General features: G+C 45.8%; 1 protein-coding gene across 1 annotated transcript in view; it reads left to right on the top strand.

Moving 5' to 3' along the window:
- Erich6b (glutamate rich 6B) overlaps window positions 1-22922 on the top strand; it is a 42648-nt gene that overhangs the window by 5627 nt on the left and 14099 nt on the right. The window contains exons 2-8 of the mRNA XM_078015920.1: window positions 1152-1200; window positions 4594-4736; window positions 9677-9736; window positions 12619-12741; window positions 13894-13961; window positions 17639-17775; window positions 19950-20011. Of these exons, the coding sequence (XP_077872046.1) occupies window positions 1152-1200; window positions 4594-4736; window positions 9677-9736; window positions 12619-12741; window positions 13894-13961; window positions 17639-17775; window positions 19950-20011 (642 nt within the window). The remainder of the gene's footprint in view (window positions 1-1151; window positions 1201-4593; window positions 4737-9676; window positions 9737-12618; window positions 12742-13893; window positions 13962-17638; window positions 17776-19949; window positions 20012-22922) is intronic.

Below are 22922 nucleotides of genomic sequence, written 5' to 3'. Positions count from 1 at the left end.
AAAGCGAGGCACTAAGCAATTCAGTGAGACCCTGTCGCCAAATAAAATACTAAATAGAGCTGGAGATGTGGTTCAGTGGCCGAGTGCCCCTGAGTTCAATCCCCAATACCAAAAAAAAAAAAAAAGGAAATTTGAAAAAAGTAGAAATACCTCACCCCTATCTGCTAACATCCAAACACAGGTAAAGCAAATTCACATTTTAGTGCTTTGTATTCTGTCTCCTACCCTTATCATCTGCATATGTGTCAGTGATGGTTGTCATTTTGTGGTAGTGCCTTGTTTTTAACCATCTCAAACATGTTATATACCCAGCTCGTATTCTACTTTTATAACTGACTATTACAGTTTCATCATTTCCCCATGTTGCTTAATTTTTGTAGACATCACACTCTCATAGGCAAGTCATTTCCTGAATCCCATTCTGTCCCATGAGTAAACTCTGGGTAAGTATAATTGTTAAACATTTAAGTTTCAAGTTGAACTGTTTTCGTTCTCATTTCCTGACTGCTTCCACTTTGCCATTCTCTATTCCTTGAATTCATGGCATATTTTATCCCAATGTATGTGAAATTCTTTTTTTTTAAAATATTTTTTTAGTTGTTGATGGAACTTTATTTTATTTATTTACATGTGGTGCTGAGAATCGAACCCAGTACCTCACACATACCAGGCAAGTGCGCTACCACTGAGCCCCAGCCCCAGCCCCATATGTGAAATTCTTGATGTCATACCATCAAGGCAATCAATCAAGTGATATCATAAATGATATGAGCAATTTCTTTAAAGTTAAAAATAATTCTTAATATTTTAATATCCTCTGTATCTTGGTCATCTCTGGTAGACAAATGTCTTTTGTCCCTGACAGAGGGAGGAATTTGTGAACACCAAAGAGATTAGCAAAAGAAACTCAAATTTCCAAAATCCACAGTTTCTTGAAAATTCTGTTCTTGAATTCTGTCTCGTTTTATAAAGTTCAATCTCATAATGTATAAGACAGAGGTAAAGTGAAACTAGAAAACTGCTGTAATTCAAGCCTCAATTTCAGTATCAGGGATTTTAAGAAAAAAAAATTTAAATACAAAGAAAAATAGTTTTTTTTCCCTATTCCTGCCAATATTGTCTTTCTGTTCTTCTGTTCTTTTTTCCAATAGACTTCAAATCAGTTTATTCATCATTGATGTTATCTCGTCTTAATGCAAGGTAAGAGTCTTTGCGGTGGTGTGGGGATGGGTAAGTGAGGTGAAAACTCACACTTAGGAATTCTGTTTGAACCTTTGGGAGACCAAAGATGAGGAGGGATGTGGTAGGGCTCCAGAGCAGGTCTCCTGAGAAAGAGTTGGTTTAGCAAGGGGCTACTACTCACCGCTGCCACAGAGTTGCTCACGGGGGGGGGGGGGGGGGGGGGGGGGGGGGGCGGTTCCAAGATCAGGGTCCTAGTGCCCAGAACTACCAGAGATAGAAGGGCAGGGCATCCGAGTCTGGAGATAAGAGCTCAACCCACCAGAGACAGCAGAGGGCTCATGGGCAGTGTCCTTGGGTAAGCAGAGAGTGGACGGTCAAAGGGAAGGTGCAGTCTATCCAGGGAAAGAAAAAGGCTGGGCTTGTTTCCAAGGTCAACTATCATTCAGGGAATATTGATTAAATTTCTGTGACAGGACTTGACACACCCCAGACACTCATTATGGAAGAAATGAATAAATGCTTTCTAGGTGCCCAGCTCTGAAGAAACCAGTATGGGAGCGTCCCCAACCTTCTGATCCACAGTCCTGGTCCTCGTGTCTCATTCCCTACAATACTCCCCCAAAGCCCCCCAAGGACGATCGTGGTGGCAGAGGTGGGCAGTCAAGTGTCTCCACTGGTGACCTGGGTTGACATGAGATTTAAAAAGTGCACAAGGCCAGTTTGGTTTTGGTGAGAAGCAGGAATTAAGTCCCAACTTTGTTGAGTAGGAAAGCCCCAAGGTCAGCTGGAGGGGACTGGGCCTCCTGTTGGCCCGGCAAGGTGGCATCCTGCTCTTGCTCTGCACCACCCCTCTGGTCCACACTTCAGGCCTCCAGAGGCTTAGCCAGGTAGATCTTATTGATGCGAACCACCCCTCAAAGGCCTTGCACATAAAGGGCATAGCTTTTGAAGACCCCTTCACTTCACTTCCTGGCACCCAAAAGCAAGTTCAGTGATATGGCACTCAAGGGGCCTAACAGTAAAATGATGGCTTCAAGGTGTCTGAGAACAGGGACTCCGGAGTCACACTGCCTGGGTTTGAGTCTCAGCTCTGGGTTTGAGTCTCTGCATAGCTTAGCTAGCAGTACACTATAGGGCTGCCACTCCATCTCCTTGTACCTGTTTCTCCACCTGTATAAAGGAAGAGGAAGAGAGTCCACCTCAGGCATTGTGAGGTAGAGTTGTAACGTGTGGCTAGCACGCAGGACACCTCTGCCAGGGCTGGGGATCATTGTTATTCTCTATTCTGCTCCCACACTTGCCTTGAGCCACTTAGCACACCTAGAACACAAATCATGGTTCCAGGTCAGCTGTATTCCAAGTGATGTGTCTATCCTTTATTCATATTTCACGGGGAATATTTTCTGTTCCCAAGAGCTCTGAGGAGCAGGGAGGACCTGAGGGACCTTCCTAGCGTCCGTATGCTCTATGGCTGGGTCTCTGGGGATAATGTCCTGGATTTTCCTCCCACAAGATAGCTGAGAGTCTGAATCCTCTCCGAACCCATTCGGGCAAGAAGTGTGATGTGTGTGCACATGTGTGTTAAGGCAGGCATTGGGAAGGGGAGCAGCGACAGAGCAAGCATCCTTATAAACAGGAAGGCCACCTGCCACCCCAGGCCTGGAGGAGCTCCTCCTCCCATTTCCCCACGACTGCCCAAGTTCCCCCAGGCAAGAGCAGCCCCCCAACCTGCTCTATAGCAGCTGAGGAAGCAGGCCTTGAGCCGTCTAAGCTCCCCAGGGGCTAGAATATGATGAGTACTCCTTGTACTCTCTCCCTCGCGGATGGAACATGGAGCTCTGTTCAGTCCAAATAGGCGGGGACCATGGTTCTGCTTCCTGAGAACTGAGGCTGCAGCAAAACCCTGGCAGGCACCACAGAGGCCCTGCCATGTCCCAGCCCAGGCAACTATACAGAGAAGGTGTTGGGGAAATGTCCACCACGATGGAAGTGACCCGAGTTCCTACCTCACCCCAAGCATAACCCGCTCTGTCTATTCAACACCTTTTCAAAGTCCTTTCATGGGGACTTGCATTACCTCTTTGGGTCCCAGTGCACACTTGATGAGTGAGGCAGGACAGGCATTATCTCGCTACAAAGGTTAAGAAAAGTCTCTGGAGGCCTGGAGGAGTGACCTGACCTGGCCTTGAGGCCTGGAGCAAAGCAAGAGGTGACACTTGCCTAGGGACCTCACCTGTGTCTGCTTGTCCTTGACCCCTATGGTCACCTAACATAGGACCCAAGCATCTTGCCCCTAAACCCAGGGCACCTTTCCAGTATTGTGCCCTGAGAATGTAGTGATCTGTGGCCACAGATGAAGGCCCTCCGACTGTCCTTGAGCAGGTGCCTGAAAGACCTGCCTGTACCTACTACAGACATGGAAGGGAAAACCCCATCCCACAGTCCCCACCACTAGGACAAGCAGCCTCCTCCTCTCACCCGAAGCCTCAGAGTCCAGCCCTCACCCACTCCTCTGTCCCTGCATCAAGAAATCTGCCCCAGATCAGGAGAGGTCCCAATATGAACAATAGCAGATAAGTCACTTAGCAGTTACTCCACTAGTGTGCAAAAGCCGACATGTAAGTTCAGGTTGTCTGACACCAAAGTCTGTTTTCTCCATCATCCATAGTCAGCTCTCCTGTATGTACTGGACATTTTCCCAAGGGCCTGTTTCTGCCACCTGGGCCAGTAACACATGAAATGATTTCAGGGTCAAATTGCCCCCAAAAAACTCCTCTCAATTCCTTACAATTATAGTTCTTGGGTCCCAGTTAAAAGCCAGAGATTCCTGAGAAAGTACAGAGTATGGATCAGAGTTTTGGGGTTGTCTGTCTTGATTCTAAGCATCCAGAGAGCAGGGCTTGTGCCTCATACCCAATGCCTGCCCCCCTCGGGCCCTTCAGAAAACTCTCCTGATGGTGGAAGTGTTCATGGTAGTTCTCCTGCAGGAACAAGCCTCGATGCTTGATCTAAACTGCTGTTAACACCTTCAGTGGTTTTCCATCTGTCTTGAGCAACAGTGAGGAAGAAAGGGCAAATGGAATGAACAGGGTTGTAAACCAGGAAGAAGGGGGAATGTTCTAGAATGTTCTGCTGTCAGTGATGGCAATCCAACCCCATGGTATTTGAAGGTACCGGGAGAACCTTTCATTTTGTAAGGCATTTCTCACCATTTTTAATCATTTAAGTTGGCCGCACATGGCCTGTGCTACCCAGAGTGTCACGCAGGCCCATAATCCATGATTTCCCAGCGAGTCCTGTCTAAGTCTGAAAAGCAGCCACCTCCTCCCCAGTCTCCCAGCAGGCCATGGACCTGAGTCCTAACCTGGTGTCTGACTAGAAACTGACCACCCCTGTGTTCCCCTCTGACAGGAGCCCAATTGCCAGCACCTCTCAGGCTACCTTTTATTATGGTGTCCCACGTTCTGCCACTATCTCTGCCGACTCAGAACAAGCCGAGGTTTCCATAAGACACCAGGCCAGTCAGACGAAATGGGCCTACGAAAGCAGGTTCGGTAAGGAAGGCTGTACCCGGCTGGGGTCCCATCACCAGGCTCCCTGAGGCTCAGGAAAGAATGGGCTCACAGTGTTTCCTGTGCCTGGGGAACTGTGTCCCATGCTAATGGTGTGACACTGCTCCCCGGGTCATCCCACGTCATATATGCAAAAGAAGTTAATTTCTCCATGAGCACTGCCACCCCACCCCTCCCACCCGTTCCAGGCTCCCTCTGCGCTGAAACAGATGCCCTCCCTCAGTCTCCTCCCTTGTAGCTCATCAGTCTTCCTGTCCTTGTTCTACGTGAAACAGGAAATCTTTCCCTCCGGGACACAGGCCATTTCCTTCCCAGATTAGAGACAGGTTCCCCGGTGCGATAGGCCATATCCAGATAATCATGAGAACAGCGAAAGCCACTGAAGTCACCTCAGACTCTGTCTCAGCGTGCGGTCGAAGCCAGCCCTGACTCTGAACCAGGCAAAACCATTTGTAAAATGAACTTCCATAGCTACAACTGGGAGACCCACAGGAGAGGGTTCAGCAAGATTGCACTGGGGGTCTTAATTCTCCATCCAATTAAGCCCAAAGGCCCTCCACTTAGGGTCCTGGGGATGGAAGACTGAACAGCGTTTCTCACCATGATTAATCATTTAAGTCTGGCCTTAGTGGGATCGATCCATCACTGATTCACAGATTTATTTCACATCTGTAGTCATGGCAGCAATAAATTAGATTCCCTGGTTGCCTCACCTCCCTGCCCCCCAACTGTGCCTGCTAAATTTTGTAGCTCAAATATGGTTAAATGAAATTAGGAGCCAGAAACCCTTTAAGGAAGAATGGAGAGGCTGAGGACAGGCCCAAATGAGCCGGTGCCTGACCAGGAGTGTTTTACAGGCTAAATGGTTTCAGTTGGAACTTGGGTCAGCATGTGTGCCCTGGTGAAGCCCAAGAACTGGAATCATTTCAAAATCAGGAAGCATGACAGCTGGGGGAAATCTGAGCATTCATGTAGAAATTCGTAAGCAGGACTCTGAAAGTCATTTCCTGAGTAATTGCCTATGAAGTGCCAATGCTAAGCTCGAAAGGATGTGAGAGAGGAGAGAGGGGGAAGAATGAGGCTGGATGTGGGAAGAAAAGACTCAGGCCTGAACCTACCACTGTGAACCCACCCCAGAGAGACCCTGCTGAGACCATTGCTTTATGTGCTGTGTTCACCCATGACCCTTTTGTATTTAAGCCTAATTTGCATAGCTTGTTGTGTTTGTATTTAATTTAGGTTGTAAGTACCACATGTATTTGATCTGGACAGGCAAGTTTCACAGCCATCTGTCCTACCAAAACTGAGTCCCTTAAAGCCAACACAGGTTGAGTGTCTAGTGAAAGTCAGGCCTCCCATCATTAATGTCTACTGATCAAATACTAGGACATTGGCAGCCTGAGACAAAGGTGTGGACAGTGTTGGAACCTCCAAGTAGGGCACAATGACACACCCAAGTTCCTGCAGTTGCTTTGGGGGAAGGTCATGAAGGAGTGCAGGGAAGGTCACCCTAACATGTAGCACTCTGGTATGCTGATTGTTTTACGTTACAGGAACTTAGAGAGCAGCAGGTGCAGTAGAGTCTTGGCCATGATGCCGCCATATTGGCCTTGAATCCAGACCCTCCAAGGAAGAGAACAATTCCCTCTGGTCCCTTCCGTGAACCTTCATTAGCTAAACTCTGCAGGAAGAGAGGCTGAAGTCTGTCAACTCACCTGGACAGACTTTTGTCATACACCATTGTCTTCTATTTTGGTCTCATTAAACATTCCAAAGAGAACCATTTACAATCCATTGTCTATTCTGCAGACCCCAAGGACTTTGACTCAGGCCACAGTGTTTCTCCGAGCCCACTGGGTACCCCTAGAAACAATATACCCCTAGAAACAGTTTCCTCTTGAGACTGTCTACATTCCCCATCTGCCCCTCTATGGAAACAGGGGTACACAAGTTTCTGAATCGTGGGCTGGGGGTTACATGTTCTCCTCTGTGCATGAGAAGTTTGTGTCTCTTTTCTCTTTGGCGTGTCTATAGTCACTTCATGACTGTGAACCTTCAGAGGGTGAGGGAAAGCCTTGCCTTTTGCTCTTACAATCATTACAGCAGAAATCAAAACTAAGGAAAAGCAAGTCCCTAAAACTCATGGAAATTACTTTCCCTTTCTGCCGGTGGCTTATAATTCATCTTTCTGGAGAGATTTGGTGGTAATAGGTTTGTGATTATGTCTAGTCTGTGGAATGGAGCCAGTATGATGGAATGACAAGGCACAGGTATCTTTAGCAGCTCTCAGAGCCTGGGTCACTGCCTCAAAGGCAGGAGTTTATGGGCCAGCAAGCCAAGCTAGTTGAATAATGCCATGGGAAGGAGTAGACCATCTCCAGCCTCCCAGCCTCCTGGGTCAGGGACCCAGACCTGTGATCCAGGCTCAAAGACAGGGAAGGCTGAAGGCGAGCCAGCCAGCTGTGTTTCCTGCCAAGCTGTTCTACATTCTGATTTCAAAATGGTTCCAGGTCTTACCTCATCAGAGTATGTATCCAGGGAGCACTGAGGAGGAACATTCCATCTTCCAGCTAGTGGTATAAACACTGTAGGAAGGGCAGGGGATGCAGCCAGGAAGCATGGGGTCCCAGGAAGGTCAAGGGTCTCAAAGTCAAGAGGAGGGGAGGAAAAGGGCACTCTGTCAGTGTATTAAGGAATCCTAAGAGTAGCAGACACAAAAAGGAATCTGCTTTACGATCAGGGCAGAAAGCACCCATGTACTTGTTGGAGAAACACAGGAGACCATGACAAAAAAGCAACCTAAAGAGCTGGTAGTGCAAGGCCACAGCAGCAAGAGACCGCTGCTCTGGGAGGCCTGGGTCTGCACAGCCACACTACGAGATGCTTGCAAAAAAGGCCGCCCAGCCTTTATCAGAATCCCTGCCTGCAGCGACTTGAAATCTTCCTTCTTAACAGGATCTCCAGAGAATTCTGGGGAACCCAACTGATAGAGAACTGAGAACTCTAGCTTAAGGTGAATTTTGTGGGTGTCAGTCTCCTTTTTCTAAAGCATTTTTCATTATGGGATTGTTCAACCCCAGTGGGTCAGAAACAGAGTTTTACATGGCACAACAGGACTGTGAGCTCAATATGGAGCAAAATCTACCCAGATAAATCCTTGAAAGCTATTACTCGAGAGGGTGGCAGGTCTGATGGGGAAAGAATGCTAAAGGTACAGGAAATACCTTGTGATCCATATGAGGAGGCATTCTCGAGGACCAGAAGGACTATTTATGGCCCCACATGTCCATCTATCTAGATACAAAGCAGGATCATAAACAAAGGAGAACAGGAATTACAACACCAAGCATTATATCCATGCTCACAGAAATCCTCCAGATTTAGTGCCTGGCTCATAGGAAGCAACTATAAATATTTGTTAAATACTTTTGAAATTGTTGTTGAACTCCTCCTCTGATTCAAGATTGGATAATGGATATAAAAAGGTACATCCTGTCCAAAGAAATAGTCTTGGTAGAAAAGGGGCTAGAGTCAGAGACACTATATGTATAGAAAAGTAGGTAAGGCTAAATGAAAGTGGGGGGGCAAGTGATCCTTCAAGCCACCTGGCAAGACAGAGAAGAGGAAAAGCTCCCCAGAGTGCAAAGAGTGTGTAAGCACAGATTTTCCTTTAGAGAACTTGGATTTGAAAGATCAAGTGAAGAAGTTACAGCAAAGAGGATGTTCCTGACAAAGAATCGTAGAAAAATGATTCTGAACTTTTGTATCAGGAAAGCTGAATCCCAGGATAAACATTCTTACCAAAAATAATAATTATAACACTAAAGAGAATACAGGAGGCAACAAAAGACTTTGAAAATGTGATTGGACCAAAAAGGTTAAGGCAGAGCTGCCATTGACACAATGATGCAGAGAAAGTCAAGTTCTTCAATGGCTGTTGAATTTTGTCTTCACTGTGAAAGTAAATTATCTTCAGATTGGAAAGAATGCAACAAAATCAGGTAGAAAGTTTTAGAAACCAAGGATTGATGGGAAAATCAGAAGAGAATAGTTAACCCTAGATAAAATATGCTGCAGATTATAGAGTGAAAATAATTGAATCATGTTTCTGGGTTTTGAGGCATTATAAGAAATAAGGCAAATGAAATGAAAGTTCACTTTCACTTTTTTGTTGGGACCTGCTTCTCTACTACTCCTAAGAATGAAATGTAGGGTGGGTGTGTGTGTGTGCGTGTGTGTGCATGTATGTGTGTGTGTGTACACCCATGTGTCCACATGTGTTTGGGAGTGTGAAGAGGAGGTAGGATGGGGCAAAGGATAAAAGGAGCTAGGATCATAAAATTACGGAAGACACAGTAAAAGGATAACCAAGAACTTACAAAAGTTTTTTTAAAAAAAAAAACACAGTAGCCTCCCAGGGCTAACTCAACCGATTGATATCAGTCAGTCCCCACTACCATGTTTCCCAGCCAGCCCCCATTATGCACCTCTGAGAAAGCTCTTGGCAAAGAATGCCAGAGATGCCCACTTGCTACCATGATAGGTCACACCCTACTGTGTGTCCCCACGGTCTTGGTGCCAGCTGACTCCATAGCAGGAAGGGTATTTCTAAGGTTGCCCCCAACCCCAGCCATCCTAGAGACCCTGGGGACCCAGACTAGCCCCACAGTGACCATAGGGGAAAGCCAGAGAGAGGTTACCTTTTCCACCACTGATTTATGGCAGTCCTTGTTCCCAGAGACCAAGAGGGGCAGAGGGAGTACCCAATCCATGCCCATGGAGCCCATCAGCCCTGGTTCTTCCCCTTCCTTGATGAGCCCGGAGAGAACCTCAGATCCCAAATGTCCAACATGAGCCCATGGGAAAGCATGATTAAAATTGTAATGCTCCATCTTCTTTTGTTTTCTTTTTCCCTTTATCAGTTTTTATGAAGCCTGAAATAAAACCAGATGAAGACACCTCCATGAGCTCTTATTCAGAAGGTACAATTTGTAATGGTTTTGATGACCTGTAGTAGTTACTTGTCCATCCACAGAGTTAGCATGCTCCCAGCCAAGCAGAACCTGCTTGATCATGGCAGACTGAGGCAGCCTTGATCAAGGCCAATGGCCAAGGCACTATCTTTGGAACTTAGTGTCAAGATCAAGGCTCAGATAAGACATTGAACCAAAGAGGCAATTGCTATGGCATTTTGAAAAGGAAGGAAACAACATTTATGACTAGAGTTAGGAGGGAAAATAATGAACAATCCATATGCAGTTCATTCAATGACATTAACTGTATACCTATATATACTGGGCAGGATATAAAAATAGAAAAAAACCATCTCACACTCTCAGAATTTAAACTCTAGTGGTCAAGAGACTATTTAGTGAGCATAGGCCACAGGCCTTGACCTGCTCAAGATCAAGGAGGTCTCTTATTCCAAATCATGTGATCTCCACTCTGTTCCCCCAGCTATTTAGGAGGTGACTTTAAAATTGATTCTCTTGGGGACTAAAGGGTCCCAGTTAGTTCACCATACCATACATCCTGTTCATACTGTTGCCCATTTTTTTTCAGTGAATGTTGTCTCTGGATTGCAGCCAGCGGATATAGCTTGTAAGTGTCCATCAAAATCTATCTTCCTGCAGGGTCTCCTAGGCTGGGGAAAGTGTCCCAGGTGAATGGTTCCCTTGCTGTTTGTCCTGCTGTCCTGCTTGTTAAGTCCTGGAAGGACCTGCGGACATTCTGGGCACACAGCCTCGGAACCCCCAAAACAAGAAATGAGGGAGACAGAATGATGGGACAGGCCCTGAAGCTCATCTTCCTACCCAAAAGCTCTGGAACAAGAGCCTCTACATTAAAAGATGGTTCAGGCTATTGTTGGGTCCCCTGAGGTCTAGAAAGCAGGACTTGACTTGAGTGTGTGCACCCTCAGATAGACTCATCCAGTGGCACCTTGGTAGCAAATAACTTAGAACTCCTAAAAATTTTTTAAAGATTTATTAAAGCTTTATTAAATGTTATTAAGGCCAGTCTGGTAATTCTAGATGGGGAAGGACAGGGGAGAATCCTTATGGTGCAGAATTCCAACTTGCACAGCACCACCACAAAACAAAAGCCCACATGAACCAGACCCATCCTCATAAGGAAACAGTTTAAGTACTGGAGCATGAAACTTAGAGGTATTCTTACACACACACACATACACACACACACACATCATTCTACCCCCTGTCCCCATGACTTATCAAACAGACTCAAATTCTGGACTATGCATGCCACCCACATCTCTGCAAGCCCAGAAGGTACTTCTGAATACAGTTTTCTCTGTCTTGTTCCATTTCCAAGGGTGTTCTAGAGAGGTGCTGCTAAAATGTTAATGCACAGTGCAGTCCCCTGGAGACCTTGTGTGAATGCAGATCCTGAGTCGGTAGGTCTGATATTCTTCCTCTCTAAGCAGCTCCCAGAAGCTACTGCTAATCCACCAATCACATTTTGGGTAGCCAGACTTTAGAACAGCTTAAGGATTTGTGCATGTCGCAATGGGAAGCCCAACTGGTGTCCCACCTGCCTAGGTCAACAAGATCACATGAAGGGTGCATGGGGTGAAAAGAGTATTGAGTTTCACTTGGGTGCTTGTTAATCTGTGCTGATTGCTCATTTCTCAGAGCTGGCCCTTGGGCTAGTCACTTCACTTCTCTCCTCCTTTTCTTCATCTATTGTCAAAGAGAAAATCATTTAATGGCATTTGTTAAAGCATGAGACAGGCCAAAGTAATCAGACATCACTAGGAGCTGGAAGAGCTGAGGAACGTGATCAGATACCTAAAACGGTCAGATCCTGAGGGTAGGGGGTTCCTACTAAAGTGGTTTAGCAGGGTTTTTGCTAAAACTGGATTTTGCGAGGAAGTACACAGACAAGCCTAGAAGACTCAGGAGCCTCAAGCAAAGAATTTTTGTCATTGTAACATGGGGACTATTGTTATCAGGGCAAATTCAAATGGCTCAAACGTTTATCCTAAATTCAGGAAGTGCCATTGTGTTAAGTAAGCTTAATGAGGATGCAAAATCACTCTCAGAGAAGAGGCACTTTGAGTGAGGAAGAATTAAGATTTGTTCATAATCAGACCAGGAAAAAGACTCCATTCAGCGCAGAGTGTATGCCAGGCATTGACCCACATTAGCACTGATACTCTGAGCCACCCTCAAGATGAGTCTTACTGTGCCCATTGCACAGATGAGGAGCTAGGGTGCAAGAAGGATGGGTGGTATGCCAGAGGTAGCTCAGGTCTCATAAGACAGAGCTACCACTTGAACCTAATCTGACACCTCCCCGTGCTCTGTGGAGCCACTTCAGGAAGATAATGATCTCACCAGAGCAGAAGTAGATGGGGGGGGATCCCCAGTTATAGCTCTGCTACTGCTTATTTACCATGCTTAACTTGCCATGATGACAAAGCCCATTGATGTTAATAAGCTTAATTATTACATTGAATCGAAGGCTTCTGAGCACTACTGTTCAGTATTCAGAAATGCCAATTTCACCTCCTTCCTGGATAAGCACCCACTTTTCCTTCCTCAAATTAACTGTGCATTACTCAATAAAGCCTATTAAAATATAGCCCTCACAAATGATGGGGCTCTGGCTGAGCTGGGAGGGCCAGGGCCAGGCCCACTCTGGGGCAGTCACCCAGAAGGCAGCACCTTACACTTGTGGCTGGCACCTTGGTCTCTTAGACCCCTGTCCTCCCTGTTCATTCACGTCACTCCTCTGGTGCCCCTCACAGGGAGCTTCCCCAGGGCTTGCTTGAATTCCTGTGGGTCCTTGTTGGATTTTCCTAAATGGCTTTTGAAAACTCCCATGCTCCTCTCCCCGGCAGACATCGCCACTGTCACATTAAGTACCCTAGTGGCGGAGATGTGTGTGCCACGTGTGGCCACTGGGGTATTGTCAGATGTGGCAAGTGGACAGAATTCAGTGCAGACCGAGGCTGCCGTGGGAGGTTTGCAGACAGACAGGCCCCTGGGCCTTGTGTCGCTACACTCGGTGGAACTCTCTGTCCCATCCCATCAGGAGCCCAGAAGAGTCAGGGCTTTTCTTACTGAATCAAACAGGGAAGCAGGGCAAAATCAACGAGGGTGGGGATCACAAAGAATGTCCCCTCTCTGCCCACAAAGACATAATGAGGATGCAAAATCAGTCGAAGCCCGTCAGCCCTGTGCCAACCTGGTGGGTTTTCAAGGCTCTCTGGATGTCCCCGCTTGAAGGTATCATCCAGAAGCTGAGGCAACAGGCCACTGTCATTTCCCTGGGGACCCAATTATCTTGTGACAGCCACTTCCCCCAAGCCCTCACCTCAGAAGCCACACCTTCCAGGGAGTAGGGGAGAGAGATTCAAGTTGTAATTATCGATTCCACAATTCAATTTGCACCCCACTGCCCTGGAGGCTTTGGGCAGCTCTCCTGGCCCAGAGAGCCACCCGCCACAGCTGACCTTGAAGAACAGAGACGTCTGCTTTCTCTGGTAGACTTTAACTGACTCGCCTGGGGAGTCCTCTCTTCTGCTTTGACCAGCGATTGTAAACCATAGACCCTTCCAGAAACAGGCGATGGATGACGAAACTGGTGGAAGACAGATACATTCTGTGAGAGTTCCAAGAAAAAAAAAATCATCTCCCTTTAGTTCCTCCCACCGCCTTCCAAGCCCTCTGAGCGCTGGCCTCCACTCTCTGTGTGCTCTCTAACTCCCCTTCTGTCCTCCTTCATGTCCAGCTCCAGGCAAACTGTGCTTTTTGTGGCAGTCTGCCTGTGAGTCTAACCACTCACCCCAGGGCCTTGCCCAGCCATCTGCCTGCTCCCTGCCTGACTTCATCTGGGACTCCCTCAAACATCCCTTGATCGGACTGACATTCACTGGACACAAGAAACACACGACACTTGCGTCCTTAAGTCAGCCACTGAAACTGGCCTTTACATTCCTATTTTATGAGTACTTCCAAGTTGGACTTTAGATAATTTAATGGATTTATTTAGTCTCATGGATGACTTAGGCATGTTTTTTAAAGGACAAGGGTAAATGTCATAAATCCATTTCTTTCCTATTTTGCTTTCCATTCCAATGACCTTCCTTTCGATGTGCCTTCCAAATTGGAAGCCTTGAATGAATGGGCCAGCATCATGGATGAGGCTGTGGACAAGGAACTTAAGGTCTACAGTGATAATGTAAGTTGGGTGAAGATTTGAGAGCACCTTCCTTCAAATATTAAAACAGGTGACACTCACAGGCTAGGCACATCCTCTGCATGGCTGCACCAGCCTCTGAAAGAGCAGGGCCCATTTGGCAGCCTTCCAGAATGTTCCATGAGACCAAGGGACTGAGCAAGAGAGCTCCCCTTGCCAGCACTTTCACCTCACAGGGCTTTGACACTAGAGGACGTTAGTTAATCAGGGATGTCGCACTTTCAGATTTGTGTTTATTTTTTTGCTTTGGTATTTTGATTCAACCTAGCGTTTAAATCTCAAATCAAGTGTGCATGATTTTTAAATATTGAAATGGTAAAGAAGCTGTAAAATAAGTGTTTCAAGTCCCTACCTCCCAGAAATAGCTACTGTGTTTTGCCCTTCATGTAGCCATCTGGAAATTTTAATGCACATGAACAATATAAATCATACATATCCATAAATCAGATAGTAATATACATTCTATCCTATAGCTTGCTTTTCCCTTCATTCCATTTTTAGAAATCTGTGGTGTTCCATTATATCTTACACCAAAATTTAACCAGCACCCTACCAATAGATGTTATTTCCAGTATATGTACATATAGGCATATACATATGTAGAGAGAGAGAGAAGAAATAAATTAGATATATATGTTATTACCTGTGCAAGAATATCTAAAGAATAAATCCCTTGCAGTTAAATGCCAAATCCAATGTTACCTGCATCCTTAACTCGAATGGCACTGACAAATTTCTGCCCATATGTATTGTGCCACTTTTCTTTCCCCAAGAGGTCACCACCCTCACCCACCAAGGGGCATTTGGTCCATCGGACAGGTGAAAATAGGTCTCCTTGTTGCCTGGGCCTATTTTTCAATACAAAAAGTGCAGGGCATGTTCATATTTGTTGGTCACGTTATGTCCCTTTCTGTGAAACGGCCAGCTTGTGTGTTTTGTCTCTCCTTCTATTGTGTTACTTCTTTCTCATTTCTTCTGATTTGTAAAAACTCTTTATATATTGAAGAGCTTAATCCTTTTTTTGACATCTAGGTTGTAAACATTTTTTTTCAGTTTTTTTATTGCAAATTTCTTCATGGTATTTTCCATGACATGGTCAATTTTCATGTTTAGGAAGGTTCATGGAACAGTTTTTTTTTTTTTTTCTTATGACTACTGGGTATTTTTTTAGATTTAGAAAGGTCTTTTGGCTCTCAAAAAAATTATAATTTATTTTTCTAGCTTTCTAAGAGATCTTTAATATATATATATATATAATTTGAAATGTATTTGGGGAAAACAGCATGGCATAGGGGATCTGGCCGAAGTTCCCATCAGTATTAATTGAGTTCCTTCACAACTGACAGGATCAATTTTGCATTTTTAAAGGGCCACTCTGGTGGCTCTGTGGATCAGAGTGGGGAGACTGAGGACAGGAAGAGGAGTAGTTCTACAATATCAGTGCACATGAACAAAGGATGAAATCTGGTTGCCTAGGGCCATGTCCAATCCCCTGCCGTGACATGGGACATACTTATCCTCTGTGGCCTGGGAAGCTGAAGAGGAGAAGAAGGGCTGGCATATATGTTGGGTAGAGTAGAAAGCTCCATTTGGGCACAAGTACCTGAAATACATCCAAATGACGTCCAGTTGAAACCCCGGAACAGTCCTTCTAAATTCTAGGAGATTGTTCTTGGCTAAAGGCTTCGATTTGGAATCTGTATTGTTTGCTAAGGCCACAGTAACAAGTGTCACAGATGAAGTGGCTTAAACAACAGAAGCATATTGGCTCCCAATTCTGGAGACTAAAAACCCCAAATCAGGACACTGGCAGGCTTGGTTCCCCCTGAGGACTGTGTGGGAAGAATCTGGTCCATACTTCCCTCCTTGGCTTGTAGATGACGTCTTCCCCCCACCTCGTATCACTTCCTGTCGTCTTACCTCTATGTATATCTCTATGTCCAAATTTCCCATTGTTATAAGGACACTAGTCATATAGGATGAGGGATCACTCCAATGGCACCATTTTAATTTGGTAACCTCTGTGAAGACCCTATATCCAAACAAGGTCACTGTCTAAGTTACTAAGAATAGAACTTCAATTTACAAATCTGTGGGAGAGGGGTACAATTCAGTCCACAACAGAATTCTTAGCATATAGTTGCAACCTGGGAAATAGAGGTGATTATAGGGCATAATTATTATTATTTTTTTTTACTATCACAGATAGACAGTACCTCCTTTCCCCCCAAACACATAAAAACGTGCCAGTGTGAGTTTGTTTTCCTACATGAGCCTATGAAGCTTTTGGTCTGCAGTTAGAAGGGCTTTTACTGAGTGAAGTGGAATCCAGGGGGAAAAAAGGGGGTGGGAGGGGATGGTACCACATAACTTATCTAAATTCTATAGATGGTGACTGAGCCCCTATGATTAGAGTATAAAAGCCAGTCACAGATGGAAACCAGTTTTGAAGCACATTGCAAAAATCTGGACATGAGCCATGCTGCTCTAGAGTGAATGTGACAAAACTTGGCAACCAAGTTGAGGGATTCTTTCCTCTGTGATTTGTGTACCATTCAAGGATTGGGGCATGAACACCAGCATTATCACCCAACATAATGTATTAGTCAGCTCCACATCACTGTAACAAAATACCGTCTACTTGTAAAGACTTTATTTTGGCTCACAGTTCTGGAGTTTTATGTCCAAGATCAGGCAACCCCCATGGGTTTGGGCCTCTGGCAAGAGCAGCATGCCATGGCAGGAGCCTGTGTCAGAGCAAGCAGTCACATCTTGAGCCAGGAAGCAGAACAAGGGAGAAGAAGAAACAGATACACACAGTCCCTAGAAGGTGCTCCTCTAGTAACCCAAGCAATTCCCACGAATCTCCACCTTTTGCAGGTTCTGCCATTTCCTAATAATGTACCCTGAGACCACGCCTTTAACAGGCGGGCCTTTGATAGACATTCAATATCCAAACCATAGCAGTCAATAACATGCTTGGTAGGCAACAAGTAGAACCAGAGCAGGAGAGGAAGAACAGAATGAATGCCACTTGGTACCTGCAAGGCTTATTTTTGTGAACATACAAGTTCACACAAGTTCAAATTGCAAGGGCCCATCTATGGGTCAGTCATGATAAGAAGCACAGACCTGAGACAGAGGATCAAATTTACACAGTACAAAGGCAAGTCCTTTGTAAAGCCCTTACCTGGGAAGAATCTTTCAATGCAGAGCTGTCCAGTACAATGATGCTCTACTGCTCCACGGCTTCCCTCAAAGACTTCAGCCTTAATATTGAATAAACAAGCCACCCCTCGGAGATTGGCCATTTGGGGATCAGAGAACCCGCTACACTCTTAAAATGTGAAATCACTTTTACATTTTATAGCCATTTTCAGAATTGAAAAAAAAAAGAGGATATTATATCTCAAAAGAGTTCTTGAGATACTGATATTACAAACAACTCGTAAGGCAATCGGGTGGGGGGACAAGAAGAGAATATAATGAATTCTATAAAAGAATTCTTGCTAGCCACCCTACTGCTCCCCCATTTTGTGTCTTTTGAGTCACATGATGAAATGTCACCCGGCACGTTTGGGAGTCCGAAGAAGGGATTAACTAATGAATCATTAATTTTCATTTTCTGGGGATTTCATTTGTGATCCTTCTTTTTTTAGTTTTTTAGAAGATCCTATCAGGCAGTATTTAAGAGAATTGTCAGAGAAATGTATGCTGCCAATGAACTGGACGACGATCTTAACATCCCCCTGACTCTGATGATGGAAACTGAAAACAGAAGGAAGCTGGGGATGCTGTGAGTAACTGCGGAGGTGGGATTGGTGGTCTGTGGGTTTGGGGAGACAGGCGGTGACGGCAGGCAAAGTGGTAAATGGAACCACCAGGGGAGAGAGCAGAGCCTGGCAGGGAAAGCAGGCCCAGGCCAGGTACAAGAGCCACGGTGAAACCCAGGGGTCAGACAGAAACAGCGATCATCCAGCTGCCAGACCAAAGTGAAAGCTCAAGAGCAAGGAAATCACAAACATGGGAGACACGGGATAGGAGCAAAGCCAGGGGCAGAGGTTGGAAATCCAGAGCAAGAAGGGTCGTTTAAGGAAAATGAACTTGAACAAGAGTCTAGGGAATGAGACTCAGATTCCTTTTAAAAGAGGGGGTGAGAGTTGTCAAGATGCTGAGCATCTCCCCAACAAGTTCCCTGGCTTCATCCTAGGCTGGCCGACGCTTTGCTTGGCTTTCTCAAGGAGGGAGAGCTATGAGCATCACTGAACTGGGGGTCACACCAGAGCCTCAGACCGTGACGTGGGGAATGAGAGGGTTCTTGCAAACCTGTTGCTGGCACCAGCTCTTTCTTGCTGGCAAGGCTCCAGTTCCCAAATATTCCAGTATCTCATGTATACATCCAGCCTGTGGTACGATATGTCCTCTCAGCATAGACACCTGGGTTTACTCTTATCCATTGTCAAATATCTGGAGGAGCAAGGGGTGTGTGTGTGTGTGCGTGTGTGCGTGTGTGTGTGTGGCGGTGGGAAATGGGGATGGAGGACCCATGGGTTTGTGGCTGACTCTCCAGCAGTGGTACCAAACACAGGCTGAGGAAACAGGTCCCCTCCATAATCACTGTAGCAAGTTCCATCATTGACCAAACAGGAAGAAACTGACTGCCAGCAACTTCCGTTTGGGGCTCAGTAGTCATGGGCAACAGATCCTCCAGGCTTCTCCAGAAAAGGGGAAGGCAAAGGAACAGAGCCAAACACAAAGATCTCCCAAGAGCCAAACACAAAGCTCTCCCAAGCTCTCAGATCAGCAAAAGCAAATACCAGATAGCATCTGGGTAAATCATCCTGCCGCCTCGGTTCCATCTCTTCCCCTTTCTTCCCATTGTAGCCTATAACAGAAGCTCATTTCAACCTGACTGTGCTCAACAAATATTTCCCCTGGGCTGTGGGGATACAGTCATGTGTACCTCACAGCCTCACATTCTGGGGGATTCCACTTACTTGCAAAATATGAAAGGAGGAACATCCAGCCATTACGGAAAGGGCCTTGGAGCCTCTGGCTGGATCCCTTCACTAGAGTTTAGCACTTGTCTGCATTTGGCATCCTGCTCACAGGCTTCCACCTCGCCACACTCTGTGGGCCTTATTTTTCCACAGGTGCCAGTTGGCAGAAATTGCTTGGATTCGGATTAGAGAGCTTACAAGTCAGACCAATAACATTCTGTACAAATGGGCCACCAAGATGTCATTGTTCTTTGTTCCCCCACAGCTGCTTGTGTATAAATAGTAACCCTCTGCTCTCTGCTAGGTGACATAGTGTGACCCTTGCCATCAAAGGATGTTTGCTCACTGAGGTTGCTCTGGGTTTAATTTTTATTTCTCTTCGGGGACTTAAAACCTGTCAGGTCAACAGCCTCCTTTTCAGTTCTATTTAAGCTTGAGAACCTCACTCTTTCTGACACCTTTCCTTTCAAACAAACTCAGATCTGAGAACCAGGAAACCCAGCTGCCCTGGAGACCACCCTTATTTGAGGGCCCTTTTTTAAAAAATATATATATTTTATTTAGAGACAGAGTCTTGCTAAGTTGCTTTGGGCCTCACTAAGTTGCTGCAGCTGGCTTTCAACTTGCGATCCTCCTGCCTCTGCCTCCCAAGTTGTGCCACCATGCTCGGCTTCAAGATAATCCTTGTTGAATTCTTTTTCAAGGGTTTGGGGGTCAGCCCATGTGCCCAGGATGAAAATCAGTAAGCCACCAGGCGGGAAGAACAGAACGGAGGCCAAAGGCCAACCTTTTATTCCTGAACATGGACTGGAAGGAAAGCTGGGTCAGACAGCAGAGCCAGTGGCTCAACTTCCCCCACCCCCACCCACCCTGATATAAAAGATTCCACAGGCTCCAGCCCCGCCAGCTCTGCGCATCATGACATGTACATTCAGTCACGGTTTTCAAAGAGGATTCATGTTCCTTTTAGGTTGAAGGCAAATTTTGAAGCATTGGAAGACCCAATCATATGGCTTATGAAGAGACATGAAGGTAAGCACCAGACTACCAGTCTCTCCCCGTGTCCAGTCTCTGCCATCTAGTTGCCTTGTGAAGGAGGCAGAAATGCTTGTTTACTCAAGTACGAGGCTAGCAAAGTCCGAGCTGCAGGGAACAAAATATCAAGCAAGGTACACACAGTCTAGGACCGGTGGACCGCCTGATCCCTTGGAGGAAGGGGACAGACAAGCAAGTGGGGAATATAATGGTTAAGTCCTATGATGGGTAGGGATGCTCTGAAGCACAGGGAGGGGCATCTAACCCAGATTTGGGGGAAAGGGTCTCCACTTGTGGGACCCAGCTGTTCAGACATGGCTGATCATGGAGGTTACCAGGTTTGTGGGTTGAATCATGCAAAGTTTGGGTCAGACTGCTTAACTGAGGAACCTCAAACCACAATATGGAGTATCTTTCAGAAAACCAGAGAAAGCTAACACAGAAAGGGTGGTGGTACCCACGAGAGAGACAGCCAATCAGCCATGGTCCTCTTTCCTCTGAGACATGTCACACCCTCAGATTCCCTCTCAAGAAAGCGCTCTATCCCCTAATAGTAGCATGTGTCCCAAATCTTAAGGAATAACCCCTGTGGGCTAAGTACTTGCATATGCAATGTCTGATTCAAAGTTATCTTCATAACCATGTGAAGAAGGATCAAGAAACTCAGGCTCAGAGAGATTAAGAACACCAGTCATTGAATGGAAAAGCCACACTGATTTTTTTCAGTATTTCTCAGGCCAAACCTAGGACTCATCTCTTGAGCATGCTCAGGTCAGAGAAGAAAAAGGGATGGGAACTGTCTAAGCCTAAGTCTCATGTCCTCATTGGAGTTAGAGGGTAGGGAAAAGGAGAAATTGTTACCTCCAGTTACTGAGGTGAGAGAACCTGCCCCCCACCAAGGCTCACACAATGGGGTACCCCCAAAACAAAAACAGGAGTTCACCTTCTCAGTCACCAGGAACACAGAAAATGTCCATTACACTTACTGTTTTACATTTGTCTGCTACTTATGTTTCTTTTACCCTGTGGCTGTAGACACTTATGTCTTTATTTTCTTGGCACCTTAGCAAGGCATACAATAGGCACTCAATCAATGTTTCTTGAATGGATGCATGCATGCATGAATTTTTGCTCCTTTGAGGGAATAAAAGCCTTTCAGGATAATCTACTGTCCCATGTCCAGAGAAGGGCTTCTAATTGGAGAATGAAATTTGATATAATACAAGTGACCGGATTCCTCCTGATGTCATCTCTGCCCACTCCCTGCTTGTTCCGATAACTGACCCCTAAAAGATGTGAGCTTATTACACAGAAATGTAATATTTGTGATTATGTTAGTTAGCTTTTCATCATTGTGACCAAAAGACCTGACAGGAACAACTTAGAGGAGGAAAAGTTAATTTTGGCTCAGAGCTTCAGAGGCTCAGTCTATGGTTGGTCAACTCCATTACTCTGGGCCTGAGGTGAAGCAGAAACATCACGGTGGAAAGGCTTGGTGTAGAGGAAAGCTATCCAGCTCTCGACAACAAGGAAGTGAGAACGAGGTGCTAGGGACAAAATATCAACCCCAAAGTGACCTACTTGCTCCAGCCACACCCCACTGGCCTTCAGTTACCACCCAGTATCGTAGTCCTTGCAAATTTTTAATCCATCAAGTGAATGAATCCACTGATCAGGTTACAGCTCTTATAACCTAAATTTAGTGCTCATCTTTGAAAATTCCTGTATTGTTCAACACATGAGCTTTCAGGGGACATCTTAGATCCAAACCATAACACTAGTTGATGAAAGACGTCCACTTCAGGCTCCAGTGTCCTGCTTGGATTCTTTTGTTTGTTGGGTACGGTTTTTTTGTTGTTGTTGTTTTGTTTTGTCTTTTTGTACTGGGGATTGAATTCAGGGGTACTTAAACACTGAGCCACATCCCCAGCCCTTTTTTATATTTTGTTTAGGGACAGGGTCTCACTGATTTTCTCAGGGTCTTGCTGCTGAGGTTGGCTTTGAACTGGCAATCCCCCTGCCTCAGGCTCCTGAGCTGCTGGGATTGCAGGTGTGCACCACCATGCCCACCTACTCTTTATCGGTAGTACACAGCCCAGGACTCTGAACACTTGAATTGCCAAACCAGGGCCAACTTCCCACACAGTTGGGCAGGGCTCTGCACAGAGAGGGACCCTATGCTTTGGTTAAAGCTTTCCTGTCACTGTCCTGAAATTCTTAATAATTTTGGAAAAGTATCCTGCATCTTCATTTCTCTCTGGGATTCTCGGTTGATACGGTCTTTCCTGTTCAGAACCATCTAGTCTGGAGTAATCTTGAAAACTCTCGTTGGGCCTCTATGGCCTCCAAGAAAATGTCCCTATTCCTCATGGGACCTGCAAGGCTCTCAGCTTTTCCTCTCAGACATACTGCTGTTGTTGCTGTTTTTCTCATTTACCAAATGGGCCTATTGTCTCCTGCCACAGGGACTGTTCTTGCTGCTCTTTCTGCATAGAATGCTCCTGGTTCTGATATTGTATGGCTCTGTCCCTCTCTTCAGAGGGAACGTTACCTTCTCAGAAGTACTTTTCTTGGCTACCTTTGACCAACCAGTACTCACCCGGTGGCATGTACCCATGGTCCCAGCTACTCAAGAAGGATCACTTGAGTTCAGGAATTTGAGGCTAGCCTGCTCAACATCCCATCTCAAAAAAAAAAAAAAAAATTATAAACCAATGTGTTCACACACACACACGCACACACACACACACACACACACACACACAATATACATGCACACCATCACTTTCCATCCTGCTTGCCCTATTTCTTCATAGCACTAGTAACCACCTGGCACATTACACTATTATCAGTCTCCCCTGAGATAGCAGGGACTGTAGCATCCTTGATACCCAGGGCAGCTCTGGGC

This window comes from Ictidomys tridecemlineatus, chromosome 6 (assembly GCF_052094955.1).
Source record: "Ictidomys tridecemlineatus isolate mIctTri1 chromosome 6, mIctTri1.hap1, whole genome shotgun sequence".
Classification (NCBI taxonomy): domain Eukaryota; kingdom Metazoa; phylum Chordata; class Mammalia; order Rodentia; family Sciuridae; genus Ictidomys; species Ictidomys tridecemlineatus.
This window is presented reverse-complemented; position numbering and strand designations above follow the sequence as displayed.